The sequence below is a fragment of the Oreochromis aureus genome, linkage group 9 (genome assembly GCF_013358895.1).
Source record: "Oreochromis aureus strain Israel breed Guangdong linkage group 9, ZZ_aureus, whole genome shotgun sequence".
Classification (NCBI taxonomy): Eukaryota; Metazoa; Chordata; class Actinopteri; order Cichliformes; family Cichlidae; genus Oreochromis; species Oreochromis aureus.
Genome location: NC_052950.1, coordinates 10,059,836 through 10,084,984, shown reverse-complemented (window position 1 = coordinate 10,084,984; position 25,149 = coordinate 10,059,836). Strand labels below are relative to the sequence as shown.

Here is a 25,149-nt window from a genome sequence, read left to right as displayed (position 1 = left end):
TAAGTAGCAGAGCGGGGTTTTGATCACTTTCTGCCACTTTGGTGTTAATGAAATTAACAACAGGTGCACTAGAGGGCCAACAATGAGACACCCCCCCAAAACAGGAATGGTTTAACAGTTGGAGGCCTCTGACATTTCTTCCCTTGTCATCTTTTCTCAATGTTTTTCCCCTAGTTGCATTTGGCTAAGGTCAGTAGTATCTACTAGCAGCATGAGGTGATACCTGCACCCTAAAGAGGTTGCACAGATATTCCAGCTCTTCCAGAATGGCATACATACCACTGCCAGAGGGTTTGCTGTGACTAACAGCACGGTCTCAAGAGTATGATGGAGATTCCAGGAGACAGGCTGTAGAAGACCCTTAAGCAATCAGGAGGACTGGTACCTGCTCCTTTGTGCGAGGAGGAACAGGATGAACACTGCCAAGGAACAATGAAGAAGTAGTGTGCAGTTAAAATGTCATTTTTTATCCTCTAAAATGGGCAGAGTGATTCAAACTGAGTCAGTCATCAGCTTGGTTATTTTTATTTGATCACTGTTGAACATTTTCCAGCACATTTTTGGGCTTAGCTAAATAACTGAGTTACTGGTATTTTCTTTAAGTTAATTTTGAAAACAGTTTAAAAAATATTCCCATTCCAAAATGTCATGTGACAATCCCATTGGCTTACAGAGCGATGATGTAAAAGGACATCATGCATAAAGGGGAGTGGGAATCAGCAATTTTTAGTCAGTTTGTTCGCAGCAGTTGTGTCCACAGCCTTCAAACGTTTGACCAGAGATACATTTGGAAACCTTTACAGATTCACTGTGTACAAATTCCAACATGTATCCACAAAAACACCAACAAAGAAAAAAAGATTACGCCGCCTCTCCTTCCTGGCGTGGCCAGCAAATTTCTCCAGGGGAAATTTACCTGGATGGCGTCTTGTCCATTCAAAGGACATTACAAAAAAGTAGGCAGGAAAACAACTAGAGCAGAAGTGCAGACAAATGGAAGCACAAAATAAAGACCTGGAAGAAAAACAACAATGCCAGCCGGACATAAAAATTATTACTGAGGGCTGGGGAATAATGTTTGGTCAAGCACGAGAGCAGATTGTGTTCCTGACTAAAGAAAACAAGAAAAAGAGTGCTGAATTAAAAGAAATGTCTGCCCAGCTTCAAGACAGAAACGTTACTATTGAGGTGATCCAATGGGATCTCCAAGTCATGGAGCAAAAGAATCAGATGCTCTGAGGAAAGCTTGATGAAGCGCTGGGAAAAAATTAAGAAATCCTCCAACAGAAGGAAGAACAGGACATAAAGCAGAGAGAAATGGAGCGCAAATTCAAAGGCATGGAGGAAGAAAACAGAGTGCTGAAAGCCAGGCTTGATCAAACACTGCGCAACAATGAAGAGCTTCATCAAGAGAAAGAGCAACAGAAGGAAAGACAGGAAAAAGAAAAATGTATTCTCCAGGACTTTAAGAGGAAAAACCTACAACTGCAATAATTCTGTGATGAAATGAAGGGCAAAACAAGTGAACTTGAAGGAGAAAAGGAAAGACTGGAAAAACGATGCTCAGAGATGCAGCGTAGGATCACTGGAATAGCAAGAAAAGACTCAGAGCTCATTAAGGGGATGTTGTTGAACTACAATGACTTGAAGCGTGAAAACACAGAAATGCAGGCACAAAAGCAACAACAAGAGAAAATAAATGAAGACCTGCAGCGTATGCTTCAAGAAATCCAAAGAAGAAATGAGCAGTTAGAAGACATGCACAACAAAGGACTCGAGGCAACATCGAAAGAACTGAAAGAAAAGCTTGAAGAAACACAAGCAACATTAGAAGAAGTAAAGCAAAGATACCAGAAACTCGAGAAGCAACATGCTGAAACAATCATCCATCCATCTTCATCCGCTTTATCCGAGGCTGGGTCGCGGGGGCAGCAGCCTAAGCAGAGAAGCCCAGACCTCCCTCTCCCCAGCCACCTCCTCCAGCTTATCCGGGGGAACACCAAGGCGTTCCCAGGCCAGCCGAGAGATATAATCTCTCCAGCGTGTCCCCGGGGCCTCCTCCCGGTGGGACATGCCCGGAACACCTCACCCAGGAGGCGCCCAGGAGGCATCCTTGTCAGATGCCCGAACCACCTCAACTGGCTCCTTTCGATGTGGAGGAGCAGCGGCTCTACTCTGAGCCCCTCCCGGATGGCCGAACTTCTCACCCTATCTCTAAGGGAGAGGCCAGCCACCCTTCGGAGGAAGCTCATTTCTGCCGCTTGTATCTGCGATCTCGTTCTTTCGGTCACTACCCAAAGCTCGTGGCCATAGGTGAGGGTAGGGAAGTATGATCGACCGGTAAATTGAGAGCTTCGCTTTTACACTCAGCTCCCTCTTCACCACGACGGACCGGTGCAGCGTCCGCATCACTGCAGCCGCAGCACCAATCCATCTGTTGATCTCCGGCTCCCTTCTCCCATCACTCGCGAACAAGACCCCGAGATACTTGAACTCCTCCACTTGGGGCAGGAACTCATCCCCGACCCGGAGTGGGCACTCCACCCTTTTCCGGCTGAGAACCATGGCCTCAGATTTGGAGGTGCTGATCCTCATTCCCGCTGCTTCACACTCGGCTGCGAACCGTTCCAGTGCGAGCTGGAGGCCTTCACCTGATGAAGCCAACAGAACCACATCATCCATAAAAAGCAGAGATGAGATTCTGAGGCCACCAGGCGAAAGCCCTCCGCCACTTGGCTGCGCCTAGAAATCCTGTCCATAAAAATTATGAACAGAACCGGTGACAAAGGGCAGCCCTGGCGGAGCCCATCACCCACTGGGAACGAGTCCGACTTATTGCCGGCAATGCGAACCAAACTCTTGCAATGGTTGTATAGGGATCGAATGGCCCGTAGCAATGGGCCAGACACCCCATACTCCCATAACACCTCCCACAGGACACCCCGAGGGACACGGTCAAATGCCTTCTCCAAGTCCACAAAACACATGTAGACTGGTTGGGCAAACTCCCATGCACCCTCAAGTATCCTTGAGAGGATAAAGAGCTGGTCCAGTGTTCCGCGACCAGGACGAAAACCGCATTGTTCCTCCTGTATCCGAGGTTCGACTAGCGGACGAACTCTCCTTTCCAGCACCCTGGCATAGACTTTCCCAGGGAGGCTGAGGAGTGTGATCCCCCTGTAGTTGGAACACACCCTCCGGTCTCCCTTCTTAAAGATGGGGACCACCACCCCGGTCTGCCAATCCAGGGGTACTGCCCCTGATCTCCACGCAACATTGTAGACGCGTGTCAACCAGGACAGCCCTACAATGTCCAGAGCCTTCAGGAACTCGGGGCGGACCTCATCAACACCAGGGGCTCTGCCACCAAGGAGTTGTTTAACTACCTCAGTGACCTCGCCCCGGAAATTGGCGGGTCATTCCCTCATCCCCAGACTCTGCTTCCTCCTCGGAAGACGTGTCAGTGGGATTAAGGAGGTCCTCAGTATTCCTTCCACCGTCTGACAATTTTTCTCAGTTGACGCCAGCAGCGCTCCGCCAGCACTATACACAGTGCAGGTAGAGCACCGCTTTCCCCTCCTGAGACGTCTGACGGTTTGCCAGAATCTCTTCGAGGCAGTCCGAAAGTCTTTTTCCATGGCCTCTCCGAACTCCTCCCACACCCGAGTTTTTGCTTCAGCCACTGCCCGAGCCGCATTCCGCTTGGCCTGTCGATACCTGTCGGCTGCCTCCGAGTCCCACAGGCTAACCAAGCCCGATGGGACTCCTTCTTCAGCCTGGTGGCTCCCTTCACCTCTGGTGTCCACCATTTGGTTCGGGATTACCACCACGGCAGGCACCAACCACCTTGCAGCCGCAGCTCAATGCAGCAGCTTCGGCGATGGAGACGCTGAACATGGTCCATTCGGACTCAATGTCCCCAGTCTCCCTCGGAATGCTGTTGAAGCTCTGCCGGAAGTGTGCGTTGAAGGTCTTGCGGACTGGGGCCTCTGCTAGACGTTCCCAGCACACCCTCACTACGCGTTTAGGTGCACTGGGTCTGTCCAGCGTCCTCCCCCGCCACCTGATCCAACTCACCACCAGGTGGTGATCAGTTGACAGCTCAGCCCCTCTCTTTACCCGAGTGTCCAGAACATATGGTCGCAGGTCTGGTGATACGATTACAAAATCGATCATCGACCTGCGGCCTAGAGCGTCCTGGTGCCACGTGCACTTATGGACACTCTTATGTTCGAACAATCAATGAGTTCAAAATCCTCATTCTGGAGAAAAAAGTGCTTGTGGAAAAGTGTCTGAAAAAGAAGAAAAAACGCTTCCACTTGTTCCAGAGGAGAGACATCTCACTCCCAACCAGTCCTGGCAGTTGACTGTCCCCTCCTGAGCCTGGTTCTGCCGGCGGTTTCTGCCCGTTAAAAGGCAGTTTTTCCTCCCCACTGTCGCCTAGTGCTTGCTCAGAGGGGATCGTTGGGGTTTACTCTCCTCTATCTTGTTTCTTTATTTACTTGTTTGTTTAACTTTTGGTTTTTTACCTTGTTTTACCTTCTTTCTTTATTTACTCGTTTAACTTTTTTTTTCAACTTATGTAACAAAATAATAAACCAGTTGAATTGATCCTTTGAGCATTTTCCATCTAATCATTACAGAATTTTTCCAAAACAATTTCAAACCTTCAGATCTGTCTTTTATTTTCCTATTGAAGCCTCATAAATGGTGAACTAAAAACACTGGAATATGCTTTGAAACACTGAAATTGTTTCAATTGAAACCGGCGAAGTCACACAAGTGTGTGTGTGTGTGTGTGTGTGTGTGTGTGTGTGTGTGTGTGTGTGTGGGTGTGGGTGTAGAAAAAAAGAGAGAGAGAGAGACATCATAAGGCCACAGAGCTCTCACCCCTGCAAGAACCAAGTTTAGGAGTAAACAGTTTGAGCAGACCTTTAACCTTACAACACTGAGAACTTGACAAGCTAGCATTTTTCAAAATGTACACATTATATTTACATTTTGAAGAAGAAAGAAGAAACATTAACTTGGTAAGTGTGTACAGTCTGCTGTCTGTTCGTCCAGCTTGCAACAGATTTGTTCACACTCACAATACTTTACTAATATTTTTTGCCTCTAATTGTATCTGCTATTCTCCTTAGAATTTACCAGCTATGTTATTTCATTATAATTTGAGGTTTAACCTGCATTGGCTTTAGGAGTTGAAAGCTTAAAGTTAAAGGTTTTTAGTTGTATTCTTTTATTTATCTTTTGAGTTTGGCCTGGGTCTTGTGGTTCCAGTGAAAGGACGCTTCAGGTTACCAAGACTTTTTGGACCAGTCTGTGCTTAAAACAATGTGAGAACAGTTTGGGGAGTTTCTTTTTCTCTCCCAACATGACTGTGGCCTAATGCACAAAACATGGTCCATAAAGACATGACTTTGGCATAGAAGCTGACTGGCTTTGAGCCCTGACCTGATGGACCAGAAATGAGATTGCAAACATCCAACATCGGTGTCTGACCTAACAAATGCTCTTCTGGATGGGCAAAACAACACCAAAAAAATGAAAAAAATCCACAGACACTTTAAAAAATCTTGTAGAAAACCTTGGCTGACAAATGTAAGCCATTAAAGCTGGCAGTGGGTGGAGGGGATAAAGAACGTGACATCATGCTGTAGGTGTAATGTGTAGGTGGCCCAATACATGTCTGTAGAAAGTATGGACAAAATGAGCCCATTTAATGTAAGTAAGGGAAAGTCTCTTTTAATGTGCATGTATCAAATTAAAGAGAGTATGGTTACAGTGTTTTGTACCACCCAAAAATTAAATGAGTATACTGGACATTTGCCTGTATAAACATCTGTGATTGTAAGTAGCCCAACCCATCATTTTAAATCTCTTGACAGTATGGGTAAAAATGAACTTGTATAACTCAGTATTTGGGTCTTTTTAGTTTGGGGTGAATTCTTAAGAAGTTCTTCGGAACTTGTAGGAAATGGATAACCATGTACGCATACTGTGTATTAGCATAAGTGGAGCGGTCATGTTTATATGTGAAAGAACCTGATAAAACAAACGCTAATGCTCATAAACTCTTTTACAATCATATGGTGGTTGCAGACAGACTTGGATCAAACACTGCATCCAAACTCCACCACATCAAATGCGTATGGTAATGCACACACCCTGTCATTTTGTAACATGAATAGCAAACTATAGTTTACCTCCTACAATTCATCACTCAGCCAGTCTTCCTCATGGACTTCCATTTAGAGGCTGCAGTATTTTCAGTGCCACCCCTGTGGGTGCACTCAGTTACAGGGTGGGAGGAGAGAGACATAGTGCATGAAAAGGAGCTCTATGAATGAAGCCTGACTCCAGCTGCCCACAGAGCAAACCCGGAAACACGAGGAAGAATATTTTAGTTGGTGCCTGCTAAGAAACCTCTGCTCTGTATTGGTAACATGTGTGCAGCTAAGGCACTTGATGGGCTTCTTATAACTTCATTATTACTGGATTATTTTGATACTGTTCAGTTAACTCGCTCCAGTCTTCACATAGTGATAGAAGGTGGTTTCCTCACTGACCTATAAAAATGTTTGTTGCTTACAAACACAAAAAACGCCAGCTAGTTGTGAGCCATCCTCCATTACTTCACAGTAGTGTTGCTATCTTGTGATTCAGCCACAGTGTTCACCTGCTTTCTTCACTTGTACCCCAGTCAGTCCAAGTTTGCTTCAACCTTTTGTAAAATGTTTTTCTTTATTCAACTGTTTCACGTTAGGGTCACAGCACACCTTGCTCCTAGTGTCATAATCTTCACTTTAACACCTGGAGGAAGAATGATGTGCGGTATGTTTTTCCACAGAAATTTACATACCAAGTTTGTGCAACTCTTCTAATTTTCCATTGTCCTGAGGGCTCACTTTGGAAGCGCCCTGATCAGTTGGTGGAAAAATGTGCAGGTCTCTTTTGATTGGCTGAATGCAGCACTTTACAGTGATAAACCATTCTTTTAAGTGAAGGAAACTGGTGTCATATTCAAACTGTCCATCAATATATTAAATGAAGTTATTCTGATGTGTTCTGATGTGTTTTATGGTATGGCTGAAATTTGAAAATTTATGATTTTCTTTCTTTCTTTCTTTCTTTTTTTTTTTTTTTTTACTATGGCTCTCTGCGCTTTATGAGCAAAAAGTAGAATAGTATTCTTAAATCACAGGGCTAGCAAATGCTGACTACATTTCCGCTCTGTCTCGTGAGACAAACTTACCCGAGATCTGGATCTGAGCTGTTATTACCTGTGGCTCATACAGCATACATAAAATAGTAATTATTAAGCCATCTGAGTTGTGAATATCACAGCACCCTTGAAATTATACTTTTATCAACTGAAGCCATCATTTTAGATGCCTCTTAGCTACAGCGTGCTCAGACGGAAAGACATTCCTGACTTTCTGAGACACATAAATGGCTTGTTGCATGTCTGGCTGCAAAATTGCTGCTTTCTTTCTCTTATGTACTGTAGCATTGAGCTGCTTCCCATTAAGAACACCTGTAGACCAGGCCAGACTGACTGCAGTTCATTTCTTTTTCTCTTGGCTCAAAATAGTTGACACAGATTTGTGTTTTTTATCCATATAAACAATAGAGGCATGTTTGGAGTAGCTTTTTATCTCAGGTCTGCTTCAAACAGAACGTTAAATTTAATAAGCAACACAAACCCCATATAAATAGTTCTCTTGTGCCCAAAATTATCCTTTAGCCAGATTTTTTGTTAATTATTTGTGTGCGTGTGAGAGCGAGAGAAAGTAGTAAAAGATACATATCTTTATATAAATATAAAAATACATATATTTTACACAGTACTGTGCAAAAGTCTTGAGTCGTCTATCATTTCTTCATTTTTGCTTTGAAGGAACCATATGTTCTTGTTCTTTTATCAAAGTGGTCTTGAGGAATAGTTCTCCAAGCTTTCTAAAGGTCCCTCAGAGTTTTTTGGGATATGTGTACCTGACCATACGCCTGTACATACGCCTCTGTTGATCTACTGTTCACTGAAGCCTAATCAGAAAAGGTTGCTGTGAAGGGGTTGCAGGGACAAAAAAGCCAAATTATACAACAGCTGGACTGAAAATCAGTTTCAACAGGTCTTATGAAGCTCTGAATCCAAATGTAACATTTTTTTCATCGACAGTATGTACAAGAGGGAGGACCAACAGTGACTGTCTAAAGCTGTAAGTTAAACACAGTGAAGGCTCCATCATGGTTTGAAGTTCCTTTTCAGCCATTGGTGTTGGGGGTTGAAAGTGATGAGTCAGTTTTTCATCATCCAATATCAACTGGAAACATCTGATTGTCAACAGTTCAATTTTTCAGCATAACAATGACCCCAAACACACTGCCAATGTGGTAAAAGCACAACTGGATAGAAAAACACACACCAGACCTTAAAAATAATGGTAGCAGTGGAATCATCTCGACAAAGAGCAGAACAAAAGGCAGAAACATCCAAAGAAGAGCTTTGAATGTCCTTCAGGAAGCCTGGAGAATTATTTCTGAGGATTACTTAAAGACATTACAAGAAAGCTGTGTAAGAGAGTTCAGGCTGTGATCACACCAAATATTGACTTTCAAGCAAATTAGACGTGTACAAATTCATTTTTTTCTTTTTTATACTGTATTTCCTTATGTTTACAATTGGAAAAATAAATTTCCCATTTTCCTAGAAAATAGAAGTTAATGATTGTTGACTCAAGGCTTTTGCACAGTACTGTATATATCCTTTGCAATACAGTAACAGCCAAAAATAACATTACTGAAGTGAGGGAACCTTTTCTTCCTTGTTTTAGACAGAGGACTAGAGTGAGTGTGGAGAAAGAGCTCTTTATACTCGCCTCTGTGCAGTGTGTAAACAGTGACAGACAGTGGCTGAAGGTTGGCTCAAGTTTGCCTGTGAAAAGTGCTTGTGTTTCAATACCATGTCAGGTAAAAGTCAAAGCAGGTTAAAGAACTCTAATTTTTACACTTCTGCTTATATAGTACCAGAGTATTTTTATTGCAGGTCTATTTGTGCTTGAAATATCACTGACTGCTGTTCCATATGTTTAAATTAAGGTTTTGACAAATGGCAAAATAGATGCAAATGATTTGCAATCCTTAATATAGATTTGCATATTTGACCTTGATTGTATCGACAACACAACATACACAATTTCTTTTATGTCTCTTAACACTCTTAGTTATAAAATAGATTTTTTCCTCACATGAATGAATAAATTATAAATCCCTTTATGTGTTACTCTGTCAAATGTGTCAAAATAGTGATAAATTGTCAGTCTGCTATCAGTTTGCAATTGAATGCAGTCAAGTTGGCAAATGCATCACATCAGTTTGTAATAATACGGTGAATAACTTTGATAAATCAACAAAAATTGCAAAATTTCAAATTAAGCAAAACCTTATAGATCTGAGACAAAAATTCAGAAATTCCTCCACCTTTAGTGACACAGCAGCATGGTGATTGAACTGCATAATGACAGAGGCACTTGGGAACCTTGCTTTTACATCCGAATAAAACCAGTATACTGCAAACAGCTGAGTTAAGTCTCCAATTTCGAAGAGACGTTTCACAGATGCGTTGCACTCTTTGGTGCAACCTGACAAAACTGGTTGCAACATGCTGGAAATCTGTTTGCATTTTTAAGTTAATATATTTGCAAGCCTTCACCAATCTAGAGGTTATTACTAAAGGTTGCCTTCCTGCAGGTGACCTTGGCGACCATGCATCCACCTAGGAATTGAAACCAAGGTTGAGAGTGTTGCACGTTCAACCGCTGGACAACCAGCTGGCCACCTCAATAACTTGCAACTAGTTAACAAATGCAAAGAAAAATCAACGCTGTCATAAAGCAACTATCAATTCTTTCTAGCTGCAAGGAGGTTACTGACCTATTATAACTCTATTGTGACTGAGCCATAACACAGCATGCTTGAACTAAACCAGTATTAACTCCTCCTGCACTTTTCCTACTGTGACCAAAGGAGACTAATAAAAGCATCATCAGCAGTGTCTGGGTATACATGTAATATTGAATATTGAATTGTATAATTGTAAATACCATAACTTAACCTCAAAGTTGTAGCAGAGCACTACCCAAACTCTTCATACAGCAATATATACTAAATATGGCTGTAAGACAAAAACACTTATTTACAAGTTGCTGTACAGAATCACTAACTGTGAAAATAGTAAGAGAGTAAAGCAGATAGCCAGAGAGATTATTCATCACTTCTCTGGCAGCAGTTAGTTGGCTTTGGTTCTTTTGGTTTTAGGGCCATCTCATTAGTGGAGATGGTAATAATTTTGAACAAAGGCTGATTGTTCTAATATTCACAGCTGATAACAGCTACATACACACGCTCGCAGTAATTATGGGAGAATATCTGAGACAGACTATATCTTACACTGAAAGAGTATAAAATATAGTCTGTCTCAGAGTTTTTATTTAATAAATAGGGACGATGAAACAGTTAAAACATAATTAATTGGGGGTCAACTCTAAAGTACACCTCTAATGTGTCACTTTAACTATACATGCATTTTGCATACATTACACCCCACAGATTAGACACATAAAGCTTTTTGACACTTGTATTTAGCTATCTAATATTTATAACAACACAAATAATCACTGAGTACAATTATTTGGTTGGGCCCTATTTCTAAAACAGGGCGGAGAATTTGCTTTGCTTATTGTCCAACAGGAAATCAAACCAGCCTTAAGTGTGCCTCACTGTCCCCGGGGCTACCATCTGCTGCTGTCACCCTGGCATCTTTGAGCTGTACTGTAGCTGATTCACTCACCCCAACTTTATCTCCTTTGAAGTGCACTTCTGACTCTAAAGCAATAAAAATAAATGAAAATACACACAAAAAAAGATTCTTGGCCCTGAAAGACATGAAACGATCATTTTAAATAAAGTGCATCTGAAATATATAAAATCAAAGGTTCAACCATTAAGGAAAATATGCTTGCAAGAACTGAATGCATGCCAATCATGCAAATTTCATTTGACTAGATTTTTTGTTAGATTAATGTAACAATTTACATCTAATCAGGAAAATAACAATAAAACCAGGTAAGATCCTACAAGCTAGATACATTAACATCAAATGTGTCTTAAATCTTTAACTGGAACAATTTCTTATGAACCAAAAAATAAAATTACACTCAGGATTAAACGGGCCCCCAGAAGAACCCATGGACATCACTGGAGCCCACTTTTCTTGAATGACTGCCCCTGCTCTGTGAACCATGCTAGGATGAGATGTAGCATGAAACCGTCTCTGACCAGACAGCTATTCTTCCCAGGAAAATAGCTCTGGATTCGGTCACTGGGCACTGGGAGCAGCATCTGATACTATTTGGCTGGGAGCTGGCTGAGTTAGGCTGGCCTGGGAGGATGAGCTGGCTGAAAAGACAGAGGCTGGTCAAAGCTCTTGCCATCAGTGGAGTGAGCCAAAAGACATACAGATCTGACTCCTAAATCCTGGAATGCTTCAGCTCCATGCAATTACAAGTTACGGTTGTTAAAAAGAAAAAAAGAAGGTAATTTAACTCACTGTGTCATGTTTTAAGAAATTCAGGAAGTAACTCTCTTTTTCTGTCTTTTTCACTCTCTGTCAAAATGACCTAATCACTGATATAGAAAGTATAACATAAGATTTATTGGCTTTGAATGAGAATACGATAAAAAAGTGATAAAATTGGCAAATAAAATGAAGTTTATCTTCAGGTGTTGTTGTTATTTTGTTTTAGTTTAACAACATATCAGGAGAGCATATCATTACCTGACATGACCAAAAACAAACAAACAAACAAACAAACGCATAATATTCTGTTAGCTTGTTGAAGGTCAGTGTATGACTCTAAAATATTCCGTAGGTCTGGTTTGGTCTGGATGTTTATGAGGCATAACTCAAAACATTTATTAATCTCTCATACCCCAAAGCAAAACATCTGCATTCCTCTAATTTATTCAAGTGCTTTCTTTCATTCCACACCCGCAGGACCTTTCAGGGTCTGGTTTCTTTCCCTTTTTCTGTTCTTTCATGTTTCTGTCCACGGAAAACCCTGTGGATTAGTATTTGTAGTGATGTAAACCATATAACCCTCAGTGACTCTCTAGCACTGTCTAGTGTTTTTGTTTGATTCATTGGTGCATTATAATTCACTACTATTATTTTTGAATGGTGTATAAGAAAACATTGTGGATAACAAATGATGTAGTCTCTGGTGAACTGTAGATATTATCAATGTGACCGAACATCCTGCGTGCACAGTTTTCCCAGGTCATTATGAGCTGTGTCAGAGTTTTCTTTCATGAAAAGCACTCTGAAGAGACTTCGGGGGGCGCACAACAAAGCCAATGGGTGGACCCGAAGGAGAATTTCCAGCCCCGTGATTTGCTAATCGGGGGCTGGTTCACTTGTCATTTCCCTGTAATCCTCGCTCTGGTTTGTGGAGCTCGCCCAGCCCTCCTGTCCGTGGACGCACCAAGTGTACCGATTGCACTCTTTGCGTTTTGGATAAAGCCCGACTACCTTCACTGTGAAGGCTGGGCACGGTACAGGAGGATCAGGGCCTCGTTGTGGCTGAGAGAAGAGGCTTAAATTCGTCACATATGGCTTTTTTGTAGGACAGTATCTATCATTACTTGGGATTGTGGAAGGGACGTCAGTAAAAATCACTGAAGTCGCCCAGAAGTTTTATACACTTGTGGGCGCGCGACCATGGAGATGCAAAGGTGGTCCACAAGGTGGAAAACGAAAAGGTGGCTTATGGATTCCACTGTAACCGGATTCATCACTATAACCTTGGTTCTACAGGCTGCTAATGTCAGAGCAGGTAAGATTACTAGGTCCCAAACGCCTCTAATAAACTTTGTATTGCCTAAAAGGGGACGGTGTACGGAACGCCGACTGGATGGCAAACCTAGGTAACTGATGATGGAGATTAGGGGGTGGGGGTGAAGTATACTTACCTGGAGAAGGCAGCGTTATGCTCGCATCGCAATTAGACGTGTTTTCCCGTTTCACAAACAAACTAGTCACAATACGACGAGATTGCCCCATATTCAGAAGCCGATGAACGCCGAACCAAAGGCACAGCAAAAGTGTGCCCTGTTACTACCGCTGCGAGGAGAACCGTTAAATACTTTGAGACAGGCGGCCCAGGTAGTGCTCGTGAGGAATCGATTGAAATGCGTGTATTTGTTGACCAGAATCCCGTTAATTAAAGCACATTTTACCCCGTGCTACTTTTACGCATGAATGAAAAGCGTCTGCGGCAAAGATGAAACACATGGCCTAATTAAATTCATCCTAAGCCGCTGGTATGCACTTATAAAGATCGGGAAACAGAGCATGGTGCTTTTTTCTCTCTCTTTTTTTTTGTAAGATTCACTTAGGCAAAAAGAAACCTCTTTGTTTGAACTGTGGTCCCCTAGGTGGATTGGAACACGGTTAGCAGGGTGGGCTTTTCCAGCCAGATGGCACTGGACATTTGTCGAACCTGGACTTTGTTCACTTGTTTCTTACAACTGTTTAACTTCACCACTCATATTAGAATGCAGTTCTTTACTTCATGCCAGGCGGAAGATATATTCAACAGTGGATTGGTGTTTAAATTTGGTCCTGATCTGATTGCCAGTCTCATATTAAATGAATACAATGGGTGAAATTCTAACGTGTGAACGTGTGGAAAGATAATTAATTGAAGGTTCTTGGGCACAAACATTTTGACGTGAAAGTTGTGGTTTGGGGAACAGCAGCAATCGTTTCATGAAGTCCGCTTTTATGAAAGGTCTGAGTGGACCTCCGACCTGTCAGAGCAGAGCGCAAAGCATCTGTCGGTGTGGGTGCTAAAAGTGGTCATGCAGGTTCACCCTATCTCCACACTGCCCTGGTCCACACCAAAGCCCAAAAACTGGCCTGTGCATCCCCCCTCCCCCTTGCCACCCACCAACTTTGCGCTTAAAGGTTTGGTCAGCTGCAGGACAAGGCTGTGTTGTGTCCGTGGTGGGAATGCTTCCCCTCTAAGTATTGAGCAGTTATTTGATGATGGTCCTTGTTGAGCTTCCCTATGATTTAAGAGCCTTCAAAGAGCAGGCCTGCATATGGGCCTAGCCTACCATTACAGCCACAAGTGACATGGTCAGGATTACATGGGTCTCACATCTTGGCCGACAACTCTGTAAGGACTCCTTGTTTAAAAAAAAATGCTGTTGGAGATAAACATGATCTTCATAGTGATATTTATCCAGTACCTGCAGTTTGTCTAGTGGGTTTTCAGTGGTAGACTGAAAGCGTGTTCTGCAAAACAAGAAATCACTAAAGGTTTAAATAAATGCAGTTTAATTGTTTCACTTGATGTTGTGCAAATGCAGGGGTTCATGATTACTTTGTTGTGCATTTATCTATTTCACAAGGCATTTTGGTATCATTTGTTGTGTTAAAGTACTACAGAACCTGTTAAATTCGATGATAATTACTGAATTTATGGTCTAAATTGAAAATATATTGTTTCATAACTGAACAACTAGAGACATTTTTATACAATTTAAGTATCCTCCTGCAGACTCTGTGCTCTATGGTCCTAATTTCTTCGGAGCTCTTTATGGCAGTCGGAGCTGTTCCTGCAGGGTGCCCTCTCCATCTAGCAGTGTACAGACACGTTTTCTCAGCCCCTGGGGCACATGTTCAGATGTGCATTCCAACAGACAAAGCTAGCATTTCCAGAGTCTTCTCCTTAAAATGCCCAACTGTGAACGAGAGCTAATCAGCTCCTTGCTGGACCTTTGTCTGCTGAAGCTGTCACACATTTATAGTTATTGTCATTTCATTTAGAGATTTAAACACAATGGGGCAAACAAACCCATATTTCTATATGGAGGCATACAGTAAAAAGAGATAATGTGAGGAAAAGTAAAGTGAAGGAAGAGGAGTGGGGGGAAAATGCTTTAAAAACTGGGTTGGTCTCAGTGAAGTTTCTTTGGTATGACAGCGGCATAAAGCCGTCTTGTTTTAGCCGGCAGCGTGGTGGAAGTTAAAGGAAGCAGAGAGGGAGAGCGGGGGAGAGGGGCTATATATATAGAAAGAGAGAGAGAGGGAGAGAGACACTCTGAAGATGTTATTAGAGTCTCAGGGAGCTGCAGGTGAAAAGGTCCTCTTCCATTTACCAGCCAATTTTACATTTCTTTACCTTAAAAGACAAAAGTGCTGAAAACGAGAAAGTGAGTGTGGGATTTATTATAGGAGTATGCCTAAGTGTTATGTACAGTTTACTTAGAGAGTATTTGGCCTCAGATGTGAATGGTGATATCTTTTGGAACATCCAGTTTACAATGATGTACACTTGTGAGCATGACAGATAAATAAATCTGTCTATTTTGATGTCTTATGGCAACAAAGCTTCATATTGCTCCTCCCATTCTCCTCTTTTTCTATAGTTTGCATTATCATCCACGCAAGGAGTGATGAAACAACAGAGTATTTAGCAGCTCAGGTACTGGTTCCTCCTCCACACTAAGGAAGGTCCATCCTGAGTCCTTCTCACAGCTATGTGGCCTGTTTACTTAGCCCTGAGGGCAAACACACCAGCTCATCAGATGCACTCTTTTAAAATCTGTGCACACTCATTTGGCCACCTTGATGGATTGGCCAGTATTGACGTTTTCACAGCACCACTGTGTGAGGGTCGTAGCCTGGCCAAATTGGCACATCTGGAACATATGAGTCCTGGAGTCTGAACTGAAAGCAACTCTGCGGGAACTCACAATAAGCTCCTCAGTTCACTCTCCAAAATAAGTAGCTGCTTCATCCTCACAAGCTACAAAAATGACCATGTTGTCCTTAGTGAGGGTATTCCCACAGTCACGGCTGATACTGCTCTCAACTTCGCATTTATTTAAGATGTTTTTAGATACTTTGCCTTATCTTCCTTTGAGCGTTTTGTTGAAATGAGAGGGAGTTAATCACCCAACACAAATTTTTCTTAGAGGGATCTATTAGCGGTTGGTGTTTGTGAATGGGCTTGTGACTTCTTCAGATTACTTCTCAAGTTCAAAGTGCACCAAGTTTAAGGAGATCAGCTCTCTGCTTGCACTATGAAAAAATGCCCAGTCCACCAAATGTCCTCTACATTTCTACAACTATAGACACCAAAAATATCTATTCAACGTGTTTATGCTTACTTAATAAAAACAATACGTTGCACTGACTCACTACCCTGGAGATATTCTTAGTGTTTTCAGTCTAAATAATTTACCAGAGTAGCATTTTGACCTGTTGTGACTATCTAATGATCTTATACAAACCTTCTGTATGAGAGCTGCTAGTGGCACATTCAGTATTCAGTTGTAGATGTTAAGACAGGAACTTCCCCGAGCACATGCTTCTATGAATGAATGAAAGATGCTCTTTCTTTTCTTTTCCTTGCCATTGCTGGAATGTTGACCAGAAAGTGTTGAGATCGACATCAGTGACTTTTTTTTAACATCCTCTTGTGTCAAGAAGTTAGAGAAATACAAGAGTTATTTGACCTCAACATGCCAACCATAACAGCGGCTTGAGAGCGATCAGAAGAGGCTTACTGATGCTTTCAGGCACCTTGGCATGCTTCCGCTCCAGAAAAACACATTAGTGTTATTACATCCAACAGTCTGCAGTTGTATTGCCTGATTTATTCAGATACTGCTGTCTGCTTCATGGAGTAAACTGAGTAACTGTCGTTTGAGCATATTTAGGATTTAAACTCATCTGTCTATAAATAACACTTGCATTGTCAAGTACGGGTGAAATTGCTGAATTTATCCATCAAATATTTTGCATTTTTATCAGACCTTGGACAGAAAAAAAAATCTTCCAGCTGCTGACAGCCTACATAACCGATGGTCAGTATGTGGTTGCAGTTGGTGTCTTCCCAACCTAATGTTTTATGATGAGACAGTGGTCTGAATAGAAGGCATAATTATAATGCTTTCCCATGGGAGTCCATTTGCACCCACATAGGCTCCTTTATGTAAAGCACATCAGATTGAAGAGTCTTATCAAGGTAAACCTATCCAGCTGTTATAGAGCTCGAACTCTGTTGGTGCATTGTTCATTGGTATGCCTTGGCTTAGACATTTCCTGTCAGATGAGATTGTAGAGCCTGGCAAGGCCACATTTCCTAATTTAACTATTTATTGTAAGAAACTGAACTCCACAATTAACCAGCATAACACACATATTTTTGATAAAAAGTCATAATTTATAAAAATGTAATTTAACATTAGGTAGAGGTCCTGTTAGTGCCCTGCATTTACTTACAAGCACAATGACATGTTCATTTATAAAAAAATGTTAAAAGCCCCAACACTCATCATTGTTCTCTTAATATATTTGGACTTTGTTGAGAATGCACCTTCACTTTAGCATACTATATTTTATGTTTCCAACCTGAATCGTTCATGTGGTGGTTATGAAAAGGAAGTGCACCTTCATGTTGTCCACAGAAATCGCTGCAATAACCTGATGTTTTCTTTGCCTTTTAAACAGCAGAGCCAGTGGATGTCCTAAAAGTATTAGCATTTCAAAATTACCCCAAAGGAGTGACAAAAACAACAGGATTTTGCGCAAACCGAAGAGCATCGACGCCAGATACAGCTTACAGAGTTTCCAAGGAGGTCCAGATCAGTGCCCCCACCACACAGCTATTCCCTGGTAAGTTCATCCTTTAAGCTTAGACTGCTAAGTGCAAACTGCCAGTGACTGCTTTTAGCACGACATTAGGTGAGCATGAGAAAAAAATACCATGCAGATTTGTGTAGATTTCCATGCACCTTAATATTTTACCAAAATTAAAAGCGGGTAATGTTGCATCATTATAGTGTTATTATTATAGTAATTCACTGTGATAAAATGAGTATTTACTGAGAACTTACTAAAAAACGTATTTATTGGTAATTATTTATTACTTTTGAAAAGAAAAGTGATGCTGGGCAAAGTTAAATATTATTTATTAGATCATCTCAGTCACATTAACTTTTCTGTTTTGACCATGCAGGTGGTGTTTTTCCTGAGGATTTCTCCATCCTAGCCACAGTGCGTCCCAAATCTGGCATCCAGTCCTTCTTGCTGTCCATTTACAACGAGCAAGGAGTCCAGCAGCTGGGCGTGGAGGTTGGACGCTCACCTATCTTCCTGTATGAGGATCATAATGGCAAGCCAGTCCCAGAGGAGTACCCCCTGTTTGATGGTCTTAACCTTGCTGATGGAAAGTACGTCAGATCTCGAACATTCACTCACATAATCACGTATTCGATCACTTGCATGCAACCTCAGAGGGAATGGGTGTGGAGAGTGAAGGGTGTTAAAACGCAACATGGTGCAAAGGAAACATGCCAGTGCTTTGGCATTTTGCAGCACTGAATAGTTTTGAACAAAGTCATCCAGCATTTATTTATTGGTGCCAGTTTTGCTGGACTATGGATTCCTATTATGCATTGAATATCATGCCATTTTAATCAGCCTAAAAATAGTTTAATGATCATGTAAAACTAAAGTATTTTCTGATTCCCACTGACTTGTTCTTCTGATAAAAGTGAGAAAACAACCCATATCTTCCCCTTGTTGCACTGCAGGTGCTCATCACCGGATTAGCCATCTCATCAGGGGTCTGTGGGCACAGAGACAGGTCAGAGACAGAGAGACACTGGATTATTGGGGCACAGCAGGACTGCTATGGACAACCTGACCTCATCTATGAACTCACTGCCTCTGTTATTTTAGAGACGGAGGCAGGGGGCAGTACCAGAAATACAGGCCTCTTAACATTTAGCATAAACCTGATTATCTCCTCCCATGTTCAAAAATCACAAAATGCTCAGTGGGAGTTTTTAGGTCACTGTCAAGAGTCCATGTGCAGGGACAGGCTGGGGATAAATAATCAGAAAGGATGCTGTGCTTTACACTTTCTTCCAGTGTTATTAAAGGATTTTGCACTTGCTGAACATGCTGAACTTTAGAAGGAAGTCAGAACCCAGTCACAATATTTTTGTGCTCTAAATTGGCTTAAGATGAGTTATAGTATGTATGCTGTTATCATAATAGAAATAAGTTTGACAAATCCTTGAAAAGTCAGCAATAATGCTGCTTCGTGGGCATTTTTCAGCAAATGAAAGATACTCCGAGCCGGCTTTGTGCTAGTCTTGTAGGCAGTTTTGCCCATTATGTGCTGCTTGCTTTGTTAGAGAGTGCACTGTTTTTTGTGGAGGACTTTCCAGCTCAAGGCCTTGTTTAAAACTTCAGTGGCTATAGCTGCATGCATGGATGGATTCATTGCTACTAGGAAGCAGACACAGGCTGAATAGGGAGGTACAATGATCTGCTATTAATGAGGTAAAAAGGAGCATTCTTTTACTTAGAAAAAGGGGTAAGATATGATGCAGCTTAGTTTTGGCATAATTATGCTTTTTAAATATGATTTATATAATAATGCTATTTCAAATATAATCTTACCCCTCCGATCAATATGCACTTAAAGTCTGTGATAACCCACTGAAGTCAACATTTGCTTTTCTGCCATATAAGGTGACAAATAGTCCTTTGTGCCGTAGTGCTTATCCCAGAGAGTGTTGCACATTTATTTTTCTCCAAGCTCCATTGCCTGCCTTGGAATGTGTCTGTATGACTTAGCTGACATTCAAAGACACAACCATCTACATGGTAACACAATTTACCATGTAGATAAATGAATGATCAAAAACAGTTATGTCTGTGGTTAAAAAAAAGGTCTTTGATTGCTATCTTAGGTTAAGATGTTGTCAGGTCTCATCTTCCACCTGTGAACAATGTTTTGACTGTGTGTCTCCTGGTCTGGCAAGGCAAGCCTTCCTGGATCTTGACACACACTTTCCACAATGTTCACAACGTCTGTCATGCTAAGTAACCCAGAAGGAGGATTAAGTTTGGAGTTTAATGAGTGTAATCCCGTGTTAAACAGGGCCAAAGTGTGGGGGCAAGAATGTGGTCCAGTGCTGCCTGGTATGCAGTAGCCCTCAAGTGCAGCGCAAATGGTGCAGGGGCAAGGAAGGTGTCAGACTCACGTGTGACCCCAGTTAACCCATTGCATCGATGGTGGTTGTCGATCAAAATATACCATAAACACCAGAGCATGTATTGTAATGAATTGAATGAATCATTATACATCAGAGTATTGTGAGTTTCTTTCTCCTTGAGTCGTGTTGTGAGGCATTCAAAGTGGACTACATACTGTTAAAGTGCTGATGTTGTTTTAGACTATAATTAAATTAAATAAGATTAGATATCCTCATTTTTACTTGACACCTATAATAATAATTTTTAGCAGCTATCTGCTGTGTCAAGGCCTTTTTATTATGTGAGAATTCCCACAGCAACAACATGCAACAACATTTCAAAATGATTAAATAACAAACAGTTAACTCATTGAACTTTATAGATCTTGTCTTTTTTTCATTCATTGCTTTTCTCCTTTTGTGTGTCCTTGATTAGGTGGCATCGTGTAGCCATCAGTGTGGAGAAGAAAGTGGCCACTATCATTGTAGACTGTAAGAACAAGGTCACCAAAAACCTCCCCAGGAGTGACCATGCCTCCGTCAGCACCAATGGCATTACTGTGTTCGGCACCAGGATACTGGATCAGGAGGGTTACCAGGTAAGGTTGTCAACGTGGTGGATTGCGTATGTACAGCCTTTGTGATTGAGCTGTCTAATCTGCATTTTGACACCTTTGCTAATTTGGAAACCATGCATCTGCCATCTGTGACTGAAAAAGTAGAAGTTTAATCCGTTACTGTGTTTATTAAATGCATTTTTTCCCTTGTTTAATTTGAAAGAGTATTTACTGTCTACCCAGTTTTGAAAATGTGTTGTTTAGTAGGTTTTAGTTTAAATCGCGCTGACACAGATCCTTGTGATTCTACCAACATGGAATGTGGACTTGATAGAAACCAAATTAAGGTTACATGCGTATCAGATATGAGATATCTGATATTTGACCTTTGTTGCTTCTCATTTTTAATATCGCTACTTTGTGGCAACTTTAACATTTGCTGTTTTATTTGATCTTCTCACAGAAGAATTTTCCATAACTAAGGGATATTGAATATAAATTGAATACAAATCTGCTTTGTTCTGCTTCAAACTCCCAGACTGTATGAGTAACTGTCTGGGAGTTCGGGTTTGTTACCATTTGTTCGTTCAGTGTGATGTTTGTTCTGCTTTGAGGCACAGTTCATCCAGAGGCTGATGGTGGCAGTGGGTCAGGCAGACATAAATAATGACAAACAAAGGTTGAATTGTCATGATATTTATGGTGAAACATAAAGGTCACTGGGAGGCTGCACGGGAACTATTTTGGACTGAGGTTTGCCTAAGTGGTACAGACTGAGCCTTCTACTTTTGTCCTAGTTTTTGTTGGTGTACCTTAAAATCGCCACAGAGACATAGAGTGCCCCTGACCCACAAGAGTGAGCACAAGGTTTTTACTTTATTTTATTTTGCCTTGCATTTTAACTTACTGACTTGGTGCCATATTGAGATTATTTGGTAATATGCTTACTTAAAATATATATCTAAAAATAGTGTGAGTGGGCATTAAGGCGTTTGAGATCCCTTCCTAGACGTCTTAACGGCCACACACATCCTGGGTCATTTGACCTCAGTAAATCACATGATAGGGTGGGGCTAGGCTTCACAGTGGGTTTACCCGAAACCTTGGGTGATTGTGACCTCACCTGATTTCTTGTCTCCCTTGTTGAATTATAACTATTATATATATAACTTGCTAGTGAAACTGTTAAAGGAAGAACTGGGTCAATACCTTGACCCAGTACTGAGGGGATCGAGTGGCCCTGTTAATCTACTGGAGACATTTTCCTGGCATAGTTTGTGTACACTTGTGTGCTTAGAGGGAAACGTGCTGCTAATCAATGCAGTCACCTTTATCCTATGATAATAATGTCTATCATGATGGGAATTTTAATATAAAGTACCGTTTGATTTGAGCGCAGTTTCCTTGGATATACTGCCTTCTGTTACTTCTATTTAAAAAACTTGGTCTTGCCCCTAAACATTGCAGGTGTATATTAAAGCATATATTTATATGGATGATTCACTTATGTATTTCAGTATATTCCACAAAGATGAGAAAAGATAAAACAAAGACATCAGTGTCTAATATATAAATCCAGCATTAAAGACCTTTGAAAGCTCACATCAGACACAAAGACATAGACAGTTAGCACAAACAGTGACACCACTTCATATTTGGAGAACATGTTTGTTTATCCATTTTAAGTTTATAAAGCATTATTTTCCTTTCTATGTTGTATATCCTGATTATTTTTGTGAGAGCCCCTTAAAAAAGGATTGTTCATCTTAAGTAATCTTTCTAAAAACATCAAAAAAATGTTTATCAGCTAATAAAACCAGATCTGTGTAGTTTATGATATATAATGGTAGACATATTCCTGTTTGTTGTACTATTTTTTAAACGTTTATAAGCAGATTTGCTTTCACATATCCTGTCGGTTTTGATTAGATTTATGAGGGGCCACTGAGGCCCATGTTTGTATCAAACAGTGTGTCTAGTCAGAGGCTGGCAGTGGAAGGGCTGAAAATATGAGCCATAAGTCACCTAACAGGGTCTTCTCTGTGTAGTTTTTGGAACAGGTCTCCTGTCTGTTCTCTGTCCTTGCGCTCTTCAGATACCCTCAGTGCCCATTGCATGCTGGGATGTACAGTAGAGGGGAAGGAAATACCTCGACCTTGTGCATTCATGCCAATTTTTTTATAATGAGAGATGATGTCAGACCTCCCCCTGATGTTTTGGGGTTTTTTTGTGAAATTGGTCATTGCTCAAGTTTTATGAGATTTGACCTGGTAAAAATATAACTATGTATAAGAAAATTAAAAAAAATTTGAAATGTGAAAAATACAAAATTGTCAGTTTCTCCAAAAGTTTTACTTCTGTGTTAAATGAGTAGTGTTTGATTTATAGGGTTAGATAGCACACATTGCTGTTGTGTGTTTCTTTGCTCAAATTTTGGAATTTATTTTCCCAACTCCACCTGCATTTTTCATAAATGTCTATTCATGCAGTACCTGCCTCAGGTTTGAGGCGACCACCATGGCAAAAGGATCTGGCTTAGATGAATGGGAGGCTTTCATTGAGCCTTCAGGCCTTCTTAGTTCCTCATCTCCTCCCCTCCCTGCATACTCACCCCTGCTCACCACCCCCTCCTCCCACTGTATCGTCCCTAGGTTGAGGCCTCCCTACTGTGCTAAACGAGACTGTCTATTCATGCCTGGTGGACACACACACACACACACACACACATATATATATATATATATGCACAGATATATCACTTTGCATTTTGAGTTCTTTTTCTTATGCATACTTACTTTTCTAGTGTTTACGATGATTATAAATCACATATTGTTGTAATTGTTGTATGAGGCTGTCTAATTACAGCTGACTGTGGTTAGACTTAAAGGTATGTTGCCTTTGGCTACAGTATGTCAAAGGACGCATGCTGATGACAAATTTGGCCAGTGATAACTTGCCTCTGTATTTAGAAATTGTAGTAGGATTTTAACCGAGAGAAAAAAAAACAATATCTATCTGTCACGGAAAAAGTTGACATTGTTGCATGCTAATGGTTCAAAAAACAGATGTTATTTCAATATAGCTATCGATTCCAACAATTTTACTATGCGTGGCTGTAACCCTTGACCTCTTCCATGTTTATTTATATCCCAAGTTGACTTGTGGTTAGGATGAGGTAGAATGTAAAAAAAGATATATGGCAGAATTTGCCCTTTACAGATCACAAATATGATTATTTTCCAGGTTTATTTCTGTCACTTTGTGCTACATAAAGTATAAGACAGATGCAATATTTCCAAACAAACGGACATAACTTTTTTTTAGTGACTCCGTGACTTAACTAGTACATGTAAACACTGATTCGTGAAATTAAAAAAATTAATGTTTCAATGAATAATGTAATAACTGGTCAATTTATTTGAAAAAAGAGAAAAGGGGCATCGACCCTTTTCTCTTTTTCACTTATCTCCATAATGTTCTTCGTAACTGCTTTGACCCTGCTTATACTGAGTAACTAAAATTAGCATAGCTTTAATTTTAGTTACTTTTCCCTTGTTAGCTTCTCTAACAGATCCATTAGATGTGTGGGTGAGGGTGATCTAAGTGTCTGATTACATTTGTTATTGTATTTATTTTTGTGACAACAGATGCGGTTTACCTTGGCGAACTTTGTGTCTGCACATACAGTGAAGAGCTTCCATGCTAACGACATGTTAGCATGTGGCTGTGAGTGCTGTGAGTGTGCACACTTGCGCATGCCTGAAATAGATCGGCTTGAACAATTTGGAAATCAGCTGATTGTGGTCCCTGGCTGGTTGATCAGTGCGTCTCCATTTCTTAGTCTTGTATTTTGCTTTAACTTCTTTGTCAAAGCCCTTTGTGAAAGTGGATTTTTTTAAAGCTGTTACATAACTTTACTATTTTGGTAGCAGGGGATGCTTCACAACGTGGATAAAGCAGGTATAGAGTAGCAAACTGATTTGTACAAGGATTGACAAGTCTCAGCTGTTGATCTTAACCCCACTGCTCTTTTTCATGCCCTCTCTTTTCTTATTGACCTCTAACAGTGCAGTCTTTAATGTATAACCTCATGGGCTTGCTTCCATGCTGCACAGAGGTATTCTGTAGCCAGGAGGGGCATATTTTGGAGTTCTGGCTTTACTCCAAGTTGCTTTGGCTCCCTTTTTTTTTTCTCAGCAGTCCACATTAGAAGACAGGCTCAGAACTGTGGTGTAACTCTTCCCAGGTGTTTCCCAGTACAAAACATCTTTTACCATCCCAGCTGCTCTCTCTAAATCCCCGTCTGTCTCTGGAGCCCTCATGGTGTTACTTTCCAGATTTAATATTAGTTTCTCTCTTACCTTGTCTTGGTTTTGTGGTTTGGCTCTTGTTTGTAATGCAGGTCTGCAGCAGTCTTATTATTTACTGGAAAGACATTTTAATGAACCGTTAAAGGAAGAAGCCGTCT

The 25,149-nt window shown here is 41.1% G+C and overlaps 1 protein-coding gene across 1 annotated transcript in view; it reads left to right on the top strand.

Annotated features, from left to right (window-relative positions):
* Positions 1-12,515: 12,515 nt before the first annotated feature.
* The window catches only part of col11a1a (collagen, type XI, alpha 1a), a 71,598-nt gene continuing 58,964 nt past the window's right edge, over positions 12,516-25,149 (top strand). Inside the window, exons 1-4 of the mRNA XM_039617396.1 lie at positions 12,516-12,893; positions 17,585-17,749; positions 18,093-18,306; positions 20,561-20,723. Coding sequence (XP_039473330.1) covers positions 12,779-12,893; positions 17,585-17,749; positions 18,093-18,306; positions 20,561-20,723 — 657 coding nt within the window. The 5' untranslated portion in view covers positions 12,516-12,778. The remainder of the gene's footprint in view (positions 12,894-17,584; positions 17,750-18,092; positions 18,307-20,560; positions 20,724-25,149) is intronic.